At 39.2% G+C, this 15,864-nt stretch overlaps 1 protein-coding gene across 1 annotated transcript in view; it reads right to left on the bottom strand.

Annotated features, from left to right (window-relative positions):
* LOC139718180 (uncharacterized) overlaps nucleotides 1-15,601 on the bottom strand; it is a 36,849-nt gene extending 21,248 nt beyond the window's left edge. Inside the window, exon 1 of the mRNA XM_071629659.1 lies at nucleotides 14,489-15,601. Within this exon, the coding sequence (XP_071485760.1) occupies nucleotides 14,489-14,597 (109 nt within the window). The 5' untranslated portion in view covers nucleotides 14,598-15,601. The remainder of the gene's footprint in view (nucleotides 1-14,488) is intronic.
* Nucleotides 15,602-15,864: the final 263 nt, after the last annotated feature.

Genomic DNA, 15,864 nt, shown 5'->3' on the forward strand with positions numbered 1-15,864 from the left:
TTCATCAGTGTATTCCTACCTTCACAAACTTGTATTCTTATTGGAAGCAGGTGTGACCCAAACATTTTCCCTTTCTGAATTTACAAGGCAATAAATACTTACCACGGTACAAGAAACTGATGTAAGACCTAAACCTCACATTAGTGCTACCATTTACACATTTCTTTTTTTGTTGTTATTGTTATTTAGACAAGCAGCTCCTAATGCAGTTGTTTCACTACCAAGCTGTGGATTACTTCATGTCACTTGTGAATGGATGTGACAAAGGAGAGGAATGCATCTCTTCTAACCATCTGGAAGTCAGTGGAGAGCAAAGATTATTCAAGAACTCCTCAAGGACGTTATCAAGCATACTTGGTAATGGTAAGTCTTTTAATGACACATAAGTACTGTAGTTAAAACGGGAAAGAACCATGCAGAGCACAATACTACATGATGTACACGTAGTTACCTGACTTCAGCCCTGGGTCATACTATCATTTGATAAATTGTGACTTGTAACACCAGAAGATGCATGTCCATTTTTCGGTAGGCCTACTACTGATTGTGTGGCAGTGACATGATGACCCCATGACTGCTTGATGTAGCATCAGTGAACAAGTGGCAAGATACGTGGTATGTGCGGTCCATGACAGGCTGTGAATTACTGTTATTCTTACAAGACCTTTGCAGAAAGAATGACTTTGCAAGTATCGTAAGCAATGATTTTCCTATTACAGTGCAATCCGGTGATAACGAAGTAAAAATTTGGGCTGCAATCTCATCCACTCTATGTATATTGTTTCTTTGTTCGGTTATAACGAAATTCCGATATAAAGAAAGAAAACTGCCGGTCCCGAGGACTTCATTATTAACGGGAGTCCACTGTATATGTACAGTAGGATGTATATGACATGATGGTAATTCCTATGAATTATCAATCAGATAAAGTGACCAATTCCTTTATCTCAAATAAGGTAAACTGTCCCCTTTTTTCCTGTTTTCTTTTTTTTTCTGTCCATAGATTCACACTTAGGTTCTCTTCACCCTTACAATACTCTGAAGCTGGAAGGACTCTCATCAAAAGGGCACCCATCATGGAAGACCCTGGCTGTAATACCACAGGTTTGTGTAAAGTGAAATATGATTTGAAAGGGAATGAGTCCATATTTGATTGGATATTTTGTCACAAAATAAGAAGAGCTTTTGGTACATTCCAAATGTTTTGTGGAAAGTAAATGTTTATAGAGTTGTAAGTTAATTATTTGCCCCCCCCCCAAAAAAAAAAAAAAGAAAAAGAAAAAAAAGAAAGGTTGATAGATATTATTGAAGCAGATTTGATAAGTTTTGCAATTATGCTGCTTCTTCTTTTTTTCACATCAACCTCAAATAATATAAAAGGTGATGGTTACTTTGAGCATAGATAATACATGTAGTAATATTTTCAATGTCAACCGGGGTTTGAAACTAACTGATAATATAATGTTTTTGAATGTTGCACTTTTGATGGCACTAGATAAAATGTGAAGAAAAGTTTGTTTGTTGTTATTAACAAATTTGTTGTAAATTCATTTCTCACTATTTGTCCAGGAACCTGCAGGACCAAATCCAAATCCATTTCACCTCCTGACTGTCGACATCGAGGTAATGACGTTGTTTTGGGGAATTGTGCATACTTTCATTTTCTCCAGTACATCCCAGGCCTGAATCACAAAACGCGTCTGCCAAGGATTTCATTGCCACCTATATTCAGAACATGAGTGATGTCATCGCTTAGTGCAACCACTCGCCAGCCTGTTGGAGGAAAGGGAGCCATGACGTCGTAGCAGTACGCAGTGAACGACGTGCACTGAAAATCAAAATGGGCGATATCATCCCAGATGTGACAAACGGACTGTAGCAATCTGGAACCACTCTTGTACAAGAAAGGTGGCTGTGTCACAAAATGAGAAAGTCGCTATTAGTAATATGTGGGATTCCTTTTGCACCAGATGGCCTTCTCGTGGAGGTGGAAGGAACAGTTCTTTGCACCTGCACCAACATTTCTGCAGGGATTGCTTCAACTTTGGCTGTGTAGTGCACATTTGGGCTGGAATAGCCCAACACGAAGAGCGCACCAATATTTCATCCAAACCTCTCTCACAAGATTAGGATATTCCAAGTAATTACCATTCAAGGTACAAAGATTGATCAACTTAAATATCCCATATATTCAGGTCAATTCTGGAAATTGCTTTGAATATTTCCAGCATCTCGTTCTTAAGAGAAGAAAGTTGATTAACGTTATATCCCAATAAATTCACGGTGGTTTTACTTCTTCTGGCCCATTGATAGGACAGAAACCTTTTACCTCAGCTGAATTTAGGCAACAAATTCTCATTTAGAGCTTTAATGTCTCATGTGTGTTAACTTGAAGTTATAAGAATATCCTTAAATACGGTTCTTGTTTTGCTGCTTACAGTGATTGTACGTCTCTGGCCTCTTAACACTGTAAGGTTAAAATGTGATTTCCATCATAGTTATGAGCAAGGAAATCTTTTAATATGTTGCTTGAATTCATTGCAAATCATAGTTTGCCTTGCCCGTTTGAGGTACTCATGTACATATGCACCAGATGCAGTATCAATTGAAAAATTTGACAATAATGTGTTTGTAGTGTACATATTCTTTGCAGGCAGAGCCTACTAACTTGATACAGGAATATTGGCAACTGAAGCAGTTCACTAAAAATGATACTAATCCTGAGTGCTTACCATACAAAATTATAGGATGACTGCAGTGTATGTGTTACAGCCAAAGGAGAGACAAGAAATTCTAAAGGTTCAGATGTTAATGGAAAATTGAATCACTCTTGAGGTTTTTACATTGCTAGTAACAGGGTGAGGATTTGGTTACTTTGGGTTCTACACCTGCCCTCTCTTTACTTATATTGAAGTTAGATCTCCAAGCTCACACAAAAGCAAAACACAAACTTCCACATAGTTTCTATGTACAATAGGATCTTACATGTTTCCCAGTAATCTACATCAAATACACGAGCATGAGCTTTACTTTCATGAATATTCCTGTAATTGCCACTGCTGTTTCTAAATCTATATTTTCTTATTTAGAATGAATATGAAGTGCAACCAACCTTGCTTTAGTTGACCTTGCGTGGATCTAGCGATATTCAGCTACATTGTAAGTTATTCATATCCCTGAGAGCATTCATTACATTTCAGCAGTGTGTTATAGTATGTTCGAACAGATTGATATACATAGTACCTGCGGTGTGCAAGACATGAGTAGACAATTGGATGGTTTGCATGACATGGCTGCACACTAACCCATTTTTTTTTTTACTGGCCATACCCATCTGTTTGACCAGTAGGTAACCCAGTTTGTCCATTTTTACTGGTCCATTCCTGAAAAATTACTGGTCCAACGGTGATTGAGTCCAGGACTGTTTTACCAGTGCCAGTGGGCGGTGTTGTGCATAGTGAGATTACCTCAACAGATGGGAGTACTATAAGGAGATTGCCATTAGATTTAGCCTGATGGTCAAAACTAATTTATGTGATCCTCGTCCAAAAGTTACTCTTCAGTGGTGAACTGATAGAGAAGACCATGTTAACCCATTGAGGATGTTTTGAGTTTGATACAACACGCATTTTCCATAGACATTTGCCTCAGTATACTCGGGACTTTTCAGCGGGTTCACACATCTTCTCTCCAGTTGGATATAAAGCTGTATTTATGCAGCGTGCAAAACAAGCACTCACTACATGGATTTGATGCATTATGATATGACCAGTGTGCTTTTACATGATGAAGATAATCTCTTTCACTAAATGCACAAGTGTATGAAATTGTGTTCTATAGGAAGAAATATCGTACTTTGAAATATAATTGATTGTGCAAACAGTGCGATAATAATACATGTACATGCAGTATGTCTACTACCACCATCCAATTCATATCTATGGCCTACCCATTTGTCAATGGTGCATAATCTGTTTACTTTTTCAGAGATACAAATGTGTTTCTTGTGTGAAGAGCAAGGGGTATCACTTTGGTTGAATCAAAACTCACTGTACATTTTGTTATAATGCATCAAGTTGAACGTAGTTTTCATCGTGACAGAGTAAGAGGAATTTTGATGAGCAAAGGTAGACATTTACAGTGTATTGACAGTAGGTATCTGTTACTGCGAAGAAGTGGATATACACATGGGACATAAAATCGGTTCATGTGCATTATGAAAGCAAAGAACTTTCTTCAATCCCCAAATACCTGCTTTCTTAGACTATAAGTCTCTCTCTTAGCTATTATCCAATTAAAATTAGTTCAAGGAAAGTAAACACTCAACACATTTGTGACATTTGTGACATTTGTCATTTTACTATTTTGCCACTTATGTGAAACTGTCGTCACTCATCCAGACGTAACATAGACCTTTTGGGAGAAGCATGCATTATGGTGGATACATACCACTTACCATAGCAACATTTCTAGTTTTATTCCATATCTCTTGAAATTCAAAGGTAAAGGATTAAAAAGGCCATTTCAAAATTCAAAAACAAAACCCTTCTTAATTCAGAGCAATTCTGATATACTTATTTCATTTTGCCATTTTGATGCCAAATTTCGTTCCATATTTACCTATTAGTGCTACAGTGTTTTTCTGTCACAGATTTACCTGTGATTTGAAGATTATGAACAGCTGTTTCTATAAGTTAAGTAACTGAAGTGATTTACCAACAAATTAAATCAAGTGATATTTCGTTTGATATGATAATGTAGGATGTTCAATGTGTGGACAAGTGAAAGGTGTTCTTCAAGCCAACTTTATGATTGATGAGAAATTATGAAAATGTGAATTTAGAGCATGTATGGATTTCATGGCTGTGTAATCTTAGTATTTGAGTGTATATTATGACATATTTTTTTGGTTGTGCAATTCTATGTATTCCTGTAGGCACCTACACTGTTGTACATTGTGCCAAAGATAAACGGTCTCAACTACATGTACTGCATAAGCTGTTCGTCTTTGTGTACATATATATTTTTGTGAATGAGAAGGTCACAGGTATTGTCACAAGATTTTGTTTTTGTAAATTGACACTGAGACCCTCTTAAGTGCACTAAATATTATACCCCAGTATAGCGCTTGGTGAGAATTTTGCTTGTCAAATTTGCAAACCAAAAATGATTCACAAATTCACAAAAATGGCAACATATTGGTACAGTGCACTACTACATCATGTACATGTATTATTTTTTCATGCAACAACCTTATTCGTATGTATAGTCCCCTGTGTTTGTAGTGCAATATCAACACGTGGATGCTTTTGCTTTGTTATAGTTTCCAGGAAATAAAGCGTGTAATTTGTATATCAAGGAAAAACACCTTAGCATGTCTTATACATACAGTTGTATGCTGTAAACTTACTCTCATAGATTGCATGCCTGTGTTTGTGTGCGTGTTTGTGTGCGTGTTTGTGTACGTGTTTGTGTGTGTGTGTCATATTGTTTACTTATTCACATACACACGAAAAAAGGAGTGCAAATATGTACCGGTAAGGGTACAGATGCTTGTCGCTATACAAGGAACCCTAGAGGTACTCATCTGTACCCTATGCAGGGGTACTCATCTGTACCCCATACAGGGGTACACAATCTGTACCCTAGAGGTACATATAAGTACCCAAGGCAGGGGTACTTATATGTACCCCTGTATGGGGTACATATAAGTACCGCTAGGGTTCCTTGTATAGCGACAAGCATCTGTACCTCTAGGGGTACATATTTGCTCTCCTATTTTTTAGTGTGTAACATGTGGTGTGGATTTAGCGAATGCAGCAATATCAGTAGAACACATCTGTGAAGATTTGAGGAAAGCACTCACCGCCTTCTGAAAGAGGCAAGTCAATTGCTCTTTTATTATGACATTGTAAAAAAGAGAAAATATGTTGAATTTTCTTTATATTTTCTATATATTTTCTTTCTGCACACAATGACATCAAAAGCTGTAGTAGTCTACTCATCCAGCGATGATTGAATTGTTCGGTTTTCCTCAAACTTTTACTCATGACTGTGATCTACTGATATTGCTGCATTATCTCAATCCACATGTATATGAAGGTGAACTTGTGCTTTATCAAAGTCGAGCGAAGTTTCATTGTTACGAGGGCTGAAGAGCCGCGGCCGCGTTACTTTTGCGTACCGCTCGCCAAAAGGGCGGAGTGGGAGCTCTCCTGCATGCAGAAAATTTGTATCTCAAACGAACAATTCGTACAGAAAGCGTTAAAGCACTGAAAAAGGATGCTAGGATAATGAAAATTGCACTACTAGCGATGAACTCATGCAATGTGTAGGATGAATGTAGTGGAAAGGTAAAGAGAAAATACAGGGAGATATGAAGAGAGATGGGAAGAGCGAAAGAGGGAGGGAAAAGGAGGAAGGGGGGGGGGGTTTGGAGAGATGATATCAACCACTTGTAAAATCTGAATGTCAATCTGTATGTCTGGGAAATTCCCAGCGATTCGATCATAATCTTTAAGGAGAATGTAATCAGTGGTGTGGTGGGTGCATTGCATGCAAGAATTATATACTATTCAGCCTCAACTTCCGAGTGTCAGCTGAGAACCAAAAGGGCGCTATGGCGTTCTAATAGAAAAAAACCCAACGAAACAATGAATTTTCATGACATAAAGATGTTATTTAATCAAAAGTGGGTAGATTTAGAAGCATTGTTCCAAATATAGGGTAAAATAGTGCACTTGTGGTTTTAATGTTTAAAATTTTACTGAAAATGAAAGCAATTTAAAATTGACAAAATAATGTAGAGGAGATCGAGCACTACAAAGTGATATATATACCAATAACTCAAATCCCAAAATTTGTGATAAAGCCATTCTGGTTCTAACAAGAGTGTTATAGAACCCCGGGTGTGGAACGCGACGGTTTTAAATTGAGTAGATAACATAGTGGGTCATATTATCTCGTCGAGTTGAGCTTATTGATGATGATACGATTCTGAAGTTATGTGCCACTTTGAAAATACTTTATGATAATCACATTATACTACACCTTGCTCCTCTTGACGATAACATTGCTTTAAAAACAGGGCACAGAGAGGACAGCAGAATACTGCATGACCAAAAACCCGCAGATTTCTGGCTATCTTATCATGACGGTTGTGAACGCGTAGATAAGATGACAGCATATCATCGTTTTGCCAGCATATCCATCGATACCGTCAGTCACAAAGTACACACGAACATATTATGGAGCCACCCAAATACGGCATGCACAGAGCTTTGTATCCTCCGTATATGAGTAGAAGAGCCGTCTGTCGTATTGCGCATCAATACTCTCCCGTCTAACGAGATTTCGATATGTCATTGCGATCGCGATGCCAGATACAGTCAACCCCCCATTGTCTGCCAGGTACTTTTGCGAGGATTTTGATCAGAAATGCAGACGATTTGGGACCGCTGCGTCGCTAGAAATCATCTCGTTAGCTTCATTAAGAGTGAATTTGATTATAATTATCTCGGAGTATATAGCGGGCTATGATTGATTAAAGCGATCTGGGGAGACGATCTATGCCTTACCCACCAGATTGTCATGATTACCGCAACAGTCAAAATTATCGGTATAAGATGAATGTTTCTCGAAATTACGTCACACCTACAAACTTTGATATACTGAACTCTCAATATTTTTGTGCTCTTTTTATTTTTGAGTGCAAGTTCATTTTTTTTTTTCAGCACGAGTCATGAAAGTCACAAACTCGTGATCACGATGCCACGCTGGCGATACAATGAAAAAAAAAATAAAATAAAGATTGTCATGTCGGTATCACAACTTTGAAATTCATGTTTATAAACAAGTATACATTATTATCAACTTAAGAAAGTGGGATAGGCGATAATGATTTTGATAATAACAATAATGATGACCATTAAGATAGGAATTCGAACTCGGGGCCTTCTCTTTTACTATACAATGTATAATTACCATAGGTCCTCATATATTGTTGTACAGTCTTTTCATTTCACTATGTTCTATTTACCTTATTCTCTGTTATCAAAGGAAGTGAAACATATGTTTTGTCGAAAAATGAAATAGACTTTGAATTGAATTGAAAAAATTGACCGTTAAGTTCCTTTTTCTTCATACCACAGGGCTTCCACGCAGTAAGCTGCTTACATCACAATTAATCTTTACAGGTGTTTGTCTACGCAATCATTTTGCTGCCGCTCGGTGGCGACTGATGATTATGACACGGGGATTAACGTACGATTGCGAACATAATAACGGGCATGTCGTCCAGGACTCGAGAACAGGTGCGCCCGTGTAGATAGTAGGTTCCTATATACTGTATAAGTTAACGCGAATGTTTACCAGATCAGTAATCCACTGCTAACGGGGATAGGTTGCGCCATGTGCGAACTCTATAGGGTTCACAATATCCCAGATTCAAAGGATTGATGTTCAATAAAACTACCCTTACTAATCCTAACAATTCATTGTGAAGCCTGCTTGCACGTATGTATTTCATTTGTAAACTGTGTAGTTAAATGACATGGTCCTTTTATCTATCTATTCTTCTTCTTCTTTAATTTAAAGACCACTGCGAAACGATATCTTCTTATATCGGAATAAAGCACAATTGTGAAACGTCTATAAAACTCTGATCTGCTACTTCAATTGTAAGACTTCATATTCTATCTCTGAACGTCTCGAATTTTTTTCAGTTTTCTGTATACTTAGTTAATTGTGAAGTATTGAAATAGTAGTTAGATACATTGTTAAATGCCGACTCTGTATACTAACTAGCCACGAATTCCTTTCAGACACTAGCCAGGTGGAACTCCTATTATTTTCTTGTGTACTCATGAAGTCATTTTAAAAAAATCATTATCATTCTAAGAAGTTAAATCATTTGCAGACAGTCGAAACACCTTCCCTTTAACTACTGAGTCACGCATGGTCGTATTGTGGCTGCAAACTTTGCCATGAATTTGGGATCAAACCGCTCTATGAATGCGTCTGGCAGCTTGCATCTCGCAGAGAGCAAACATTCGGCCATTAGTTTGTCTGAGCAGAGAGGAAGCGGAAAGCTTTGGGTCGCCGGTTTCGCTGTGCCGTCCATCCCCTGCCAGCTATTTCAGGAGTCCACAGAGCATCGTCAGTGAAGTGGTATTCTGAAAGTAATGGTATACATGGTGACACTTTTCGTGACCATAAAAAAATGAAACTCATTAAATGAACTGGTGGTCCTCTGCAGTTCTCCCGTATTGCTCATCAACCATAGCTGTGAGCGAGAGTCAAATTCAGGCTTTGTTAGCGAAACATTTTGGCCATGAGCATGATTTGACTCATACCAGCTCGTCAAGGTGACTAATGAGTAAAAATGTTGTACATTCGATTCATTGTTTTTTCCTAAATCAGTCTGTGCCAGAGAATTTGTGTACAACATCATCATTGGGTTTTCTGTGCCAATCGGCACTCAAAGAATACAAAGGATTATCGACGGCAGACTTTGAATTTTGAATATTCTTGAGGTAGGCTGAACGACGCCAAAGGAACCATTCTCACACAAAATAAGTGAGTCATTCACAAGTCTAATATGTGGTAGATTGAAAGCAATGTTTTCACTTCATTATGTTGTTGACTAATGATTGCAATACCTCGTAATGTACCCTGAGCCTTGGCCCTTATTGCATCATTGATCGGAGCACTGTGGTAAGGCTCAAGGCTTTAAGTCCTGAGATCGGCGGTTCGAGTCATTGAATGCAATACTTTCTAGGTTCATATCTTTGCATAAGACATATTAATTACCCACAATGTCCATCTTGACCCAAGTGCATAAGTGGATGTGTCGCTATAGTTTACATCGGCGGCAGCACTACAAATTTCAGCTTTTCATTTAATCATGAATATGATTTTTATCATCATGATTACTTTTATTGTAAGAATTATTATTGTTTTTATTACAATTTCCATCATCATTATCATAATCATGATAATTATATCATTATTGACATGATGATTGTTAATATTGTTTCTATTATCATGATTGTCACTATTTTAAGACAAACACGATTACTTCATTCTGCCAGGCCATGTTATCAATGAGTTATTGTATATAGTTTGGCAGTTAAGGCCAGCAGAATAATACACTTGCTGAAGTGTTCGGCTGAAACGAATCAGGGAGGTGAGAGGACCTCCCTGAACGGATCAATACGAATACTGATTATGAGCGCGTAAGACATGCTCCATTTTTCTTGCCTAATATATATGGAATAAGTAAGTCTGTGAGTCAGTGCTCACAATGTGGGCATTCGAACTACGAAATCATTTAAAAGAGAATTATGAAAAATCAACTACTGCTTATACAAACCACTGAAAATGTTGGTTAGTTTTTCAAAGCGTTCCTGTGACTTTTCCCCTCCGGAACAACATCTTCCCCCCATCGGCCATGCAGGAACATGGAAAGTTTTGACAAAAGTTTACTAACCCAGTTTGCTCGATTGAATGCCGCTCAACGGCTGCAGGGCAGCTTCCGGTGCCTCAGTGGTGCCACTGAGCTCGCAAGGGATGTTTATCTAAATGTTTCCGTTTCTGACATGTGCCGGTGAATTTGGACGCATCTTGCTGAATATCGTTGTTTCGCTTTGCCCAGGTGGCAGTGGGCCAAAAAAAAAAAAAAAAGAACCACGACTTTAAAGGTGAGCTTACTTTTTCGAGACAATTATGTTTTGCATGGAAGCTAGTACAAATGCCAAATTCCCAGCTCAGTGATTCGAAGGAAATCAGATAAATTGAAACTTTTGTCACTGTTAACTAACAAAGCATAATATATCCCATGATGGTGGTGTCATAATAGCATCACGGGTATGTGAGTGTAGCGTAATTTGTGTACACTCACTATCATACCGATTGTGGTTTTGAATCATCTTTAATTTCTGTATCCTCGGCAGAAAACTCTTTTTTAAAATGATTTCCTCAGGACATTTCTGGGATGTTCTGACCTACGCGCATTCAAAACGAGCAGGAGTCGAATCCTTCATGGGAATCACTAACTTTCATCAGTATTCATACTTAGTATTCATACTTTGATTTGCTCTGCGTTTTATCAGTAATACAAAATGTTTTTATGCAAATCAGCCAACATCATTAACAGAGTCCTGGTGATGTGTGTTCGAGTGAAATTAGTTTTCTTTTAAGAAGTCTTTGCCCCATTTTGTCCACTCCTCTATCTATCTATCTATCTATCTATCTATCTGTTTGTCTGTCTGACTGTCTGTCTCTATAGTTCCATAACTGGCCCATGCAAGCTTTCTCCGCAGTGGATTGAAGTTCAAAAAAGTTTACCATTCGGCTCTGCTTGACGTATAGATTTCATTTAGTGTACCAGCCCTGTGAAATTATACGAACTTATGTATATTATCAGTCAACATGAATTGGGTTTGGTGACCACGAATGTCTTCCTTTTTTTTTCGTTAGTACATTGTATATTGTAACTGGAGGCCCACAATCTACAAGCTTTGCTTTTCAGTAGGTTCCCCATCTCCATCCTCCGATTAATGTGTTTTTATCACTTAAATGCTTAGGTATGATTCCCTTCTAAAGTATAATGTACCCCCTTTTATTGATTACTTATGATGAAATTCTTTGCTTTCATGTACACTGTGGATACAGTATATGAAGAGTTTGTTCGCAAAAACCGATAAGTCCATATTTGCCAAATGGAGATATTTGCGATTAAAGGTCAAGAAAAATACAGAGAATAATAAGAAAATTTTTGCTTCTTTTGACCATAACTTCAAAAATGTTCCTTTATATGTAGTGACCAATATATCATTTAAAAGGTATTATTTAGTACTTTATGACAGAGACCGTACTTCAAAATCTTCAAAAATGGACTTATCGGTTTTTGGAAACAAACTCTTCATATGTTATTGATTATCTTGACATGGAGAAAAATAAAAATGAACTTGAACTTGCCCTACTGGAAATAACACAGTGTCCCACAATGTGTTCACAGTGTGGTCACATAGTCGACTACAGTATGTGAAAACGCTCGAATTTAACAGTGTAAAGAGATTTCACACTGTGTTCACAATGTGTTCACACTGTGTTTCTCACACTGTGGGACTCTGTGTTCTTTCCAGCAGGGTGAACTATATGAAGTCTCTCTTTGTTCTTGATCTGTTTGTTTGTTTGTTCGTTTGTTTCATTTCCATCTGAGAAGATGGCTGGATAGCCCATATTCAGCTGAAAATAGCTGGTCTCCCATGGGGTCCAGTTGGATGTAAAGCGGGATCCACTTCACCGGGTTAAACACCTTGCTCTTTGCGATGAATAAATGAATCGGGATCTTTTACGTGCGTAAGCTGTGACTCTCTCACACACTGTCACTATCTAGATGTGCCATTGTGGCTTCTCATTACGGAGCAAAGCCTAGAAGACCACTTTGCCCACTACGTGTTTACCACTCCACCTTTGTCTTGAAGCGATGTGTGATTATGTCTGGGAGATGCTTGAGTGTTTGAAAACTTTGAAATAGTTTCTGCACGCGATCACAAATGACAATTGTAACGGACAATTAATAACGACAAGTTATGGCAGTTTAAAAGTAAGCTGTCCACAAGAAGACAGCGATAGGACCGAAGTTTTGACAAATGAATTACTTCACTTAATTAATCTACAAAACAAAGACACTAGTCCTACATTGAAGATACACTTCACGATGTTTGTTCCTAAATTGTCTTAATTAGCAATGCTTTCATACTCTATTTCAACTCTGCAAGCCTTAATGATTTCAAAACATTGGCAATTTTATCAAAGCAATATTTACCCAATTAGCAGCGACTGAAGTTAAGGTCTGATTTTTGAGGATGAACGCCTAATGTTTGTTATTTTTCTATCCGATTCTGATCCTCAATTGCAAAGAAATAATGACTACCTGACGTGTTCGATGCGTCAGTTAAACGAGCAATTGAGGTCATTATACACAGCAGCTTTCCCCGCCCTTTCCAAGAACGGTAACAAAGCCTCCGACGGGATAGCAAATATCTGACGCATGCTTTAGTGACAATTCCTCATACAATCTTTGTCATGTTTATGTGTTGGAACCTGAATATCGTGACTTACACTTAATGAGAACTTAAGGATACACTAAAGGAAACAATTATGAAGTCCTGAATTGGGGCAGTGTAATGAAGCAAACATGCGCTCAAGTCAATAGAAGCTGTAAAATTTTGCGCAACTCTAAATATTTCTTATTTAATAATATAGTGTTTCCGAACGCAGCCTATTTACAGCTGTTGGCTCACTGAAACTGGGATAGCAGACGAGTGTACACACGGGTGTGAAAGACGGAGCAACCTCTGACCAAGTGTAATGAAAGGATGGATGCAACACAGTTATATGGAGGAAAATGAATGTACTACTACAGACACGACAACGATTAATGTCATACTCATAACATCCACTTCTCGTTGCCACTGAGATCTCGAAAGGTGTGCGAACGATTATCACATTGTTGATTGGGCAACGGAAGCTGAGAGCGGAAGCAGCACACCTGAGCAGAACCTGACATTGGACATCAAAATAATGCTAGAATGATGAGGAGAAAGATAGCCATCATCATCGACCATGTACGTGCCACATTTCATAGAAGAGGGCAAAGGTTTGGTTGTAGAAACAACCCGGACTGTGTCTCAGGAAAGGTTTTTATTTTCCATTTTTCTTCTTTTTTTTTCTTTAGCAGTGGATGTTGATTTGAATCACTATGGTTTTGTTCCAGCGTATCTCTCTGCTCTGACATAAAGAAGTATTTAGACGTCTCAATCTGAGGACTGATAAAAACACAGGGAAGAAACATCAGTGCATAATGGCAGACGTAATTTAAGTCATTTAAAGTTTCATTCCTTTAGCCCTTCATCAAGCTGGTGAATTGGAAATGAGAAAGCACCTGCCAAAGTGCTGCTTTCAATCGGGGCTTAAGTAGCGACTTGGTAGCGGTGATTCAAGGTTTCTCAGAGGCAAGCTGCGCGCTATCAGGGTGCAAGCACCACGAGTGAATTCTTGCAGCGTCGAACGAGGCCGAATTCTCTCCTATCATAATTCTATGTTCCCAATTATCGCCCACGAGCCTTCCTTGGGATAATCAGGTCTTTCCAGGGGACGTTCGAGATTTTGAAAATAGCACTTTGGCGGAAGAAACCTAAGCGGTAATTACGTATTGGCATTGGCGGCGCTCGATTATAGAGAATTTTGCGCTCCCTCCCAGTTTGGCTTAGTGCACGTGAAAGAAATGTGGTCGCGTTTTTGTAGAAGATTATGGGTGCATATAAATCAAGAAGAAAATTCATCAAACGTCTAGCTGTGGCATTACTTATAGGTATCTGTATGACGACCTTCTCGTACAGAGATTATGGTAAAATATGTTTGTCAACGATTGATGATCCAGATATAGGCACATTAAAGAAACTAGACCGGGGCATCTCACCTTGGGGAATTGCATTTGCGAAGTCGTGGTGCAGCATTAACCCGACGAGAAAGAGATACTGAGCTAGAAGCCCAGATATCATGGAGGGAACGTATCCAAAGTACTGCATAGTGAATTCCGGGAAGTACGTTTGAATCTCGATGACTGTCAAAGACAGAAAAAGACGCCACTCATTCTGAGCAATAAGGAACGTTTTCCATCAGTCCCGCTGATGGTGTCAGAGATGGCAAAGCCTGCTCCAGTCAGGAAGGGCTGATCGTTAGCAGCTCTGGTGTCCTGTCGCCTAGAGTGGCTCCAAGCTGACCGTTAATCCGTGTATTGCTCCAGCCCGGCATCTACGTCCAGCCGTTGATGTTGCTAGTGGTAGGCTGAGGCGTCTGAACCTTGACATCGTTTTGTGGTGCACAGCAGTCTACCACCGTTCTTCTGTCGTCTCCCAAGCCGTTCTGTTTTCCTACAGCGAAATAGTTGACGATATAAGATAGGAAATGCCTCTTTGTTTGAGTTCGATCGTCCTGAAGAAATGGTTTCCGAGCATATGAAAGAGCGGCCAAGTTTCAGGTTGCCTTCTGCAGGTTTGCCAAACCGCAGACGTCCCCGTTACATAGCTGGTTGCCGCCGTCACGAAGGAGATATCTTCTAAACTTTTGAAATAATCACGTCCCGCTGTAGTCGTTCGCGTTCGCTGTCTGGTTATTCTGACGGGAAGACTCCTCTGGCAGTAGATCATGGCAGACCTGTTCGACGCACCGCTCCTCTCAGTGCTGATCAATTATGGCAAGTTGCCGCGAGCTCCGCGCAGTGAGCACCTCTTTCCATCGAGCGCACATTATTCCTGCTCTTCTGCGCTTAGCGAGCGCAGTTGGCACGTACGCTCATCAGATCGCCAGAATAGCGGCTTTGCAGCTAGTATAGGATGGCAACCCGAGAGGGCTGTTCCGCGCAATAATCGAGGTGGACGCAGGGAGAAGCGATGACATCCGCGACCCGCTAACTTAATTTGAGGACACATCCTCCATGCTCGGGTGCGAGCTAAGAGCCTACATCCGCCGCGCGCTACGGAAGGGTGGTGTGCATGCTGAAGCCACAGATAACACGCGCGCGTTCTGTTTCTTAAAAGTTGACGGCACAGCAACTCTTTTAACTTTGGCCCTCTACGAAATATCCAATGATAACAGTATCACAGACATGTAACTCTCAGGATAACGCACGAGGAATGCTAAGATTTAACGAGTTTAGTTCCGGAATACTTTAACTACTTAATGAGGAGGAGCAATTGAGTATCACCCTCTCTTTTTATTCCGTTCACGTGGCGGTATTACTATCCATCCAAAACCATAACATCTTGTACAAATTGCTTAGGAAAAGAAACTTTA

Source organism: Diadema antillarum, unplaced genomic scaffold (assembly GCF_040938485.1).
Source record: "Diadema antillarum isolate AM-2024a unplaced genomic scaffold, OU_Dant_1.0 scf00000091, whole genome shotgun sequence".
Taxonomy (NCBI): Eukaryota; Metazoa; Echinodermata; class Echinoidea; order Diadematoida; family Diadematidae; genus Diadema; species Diadema antillarum.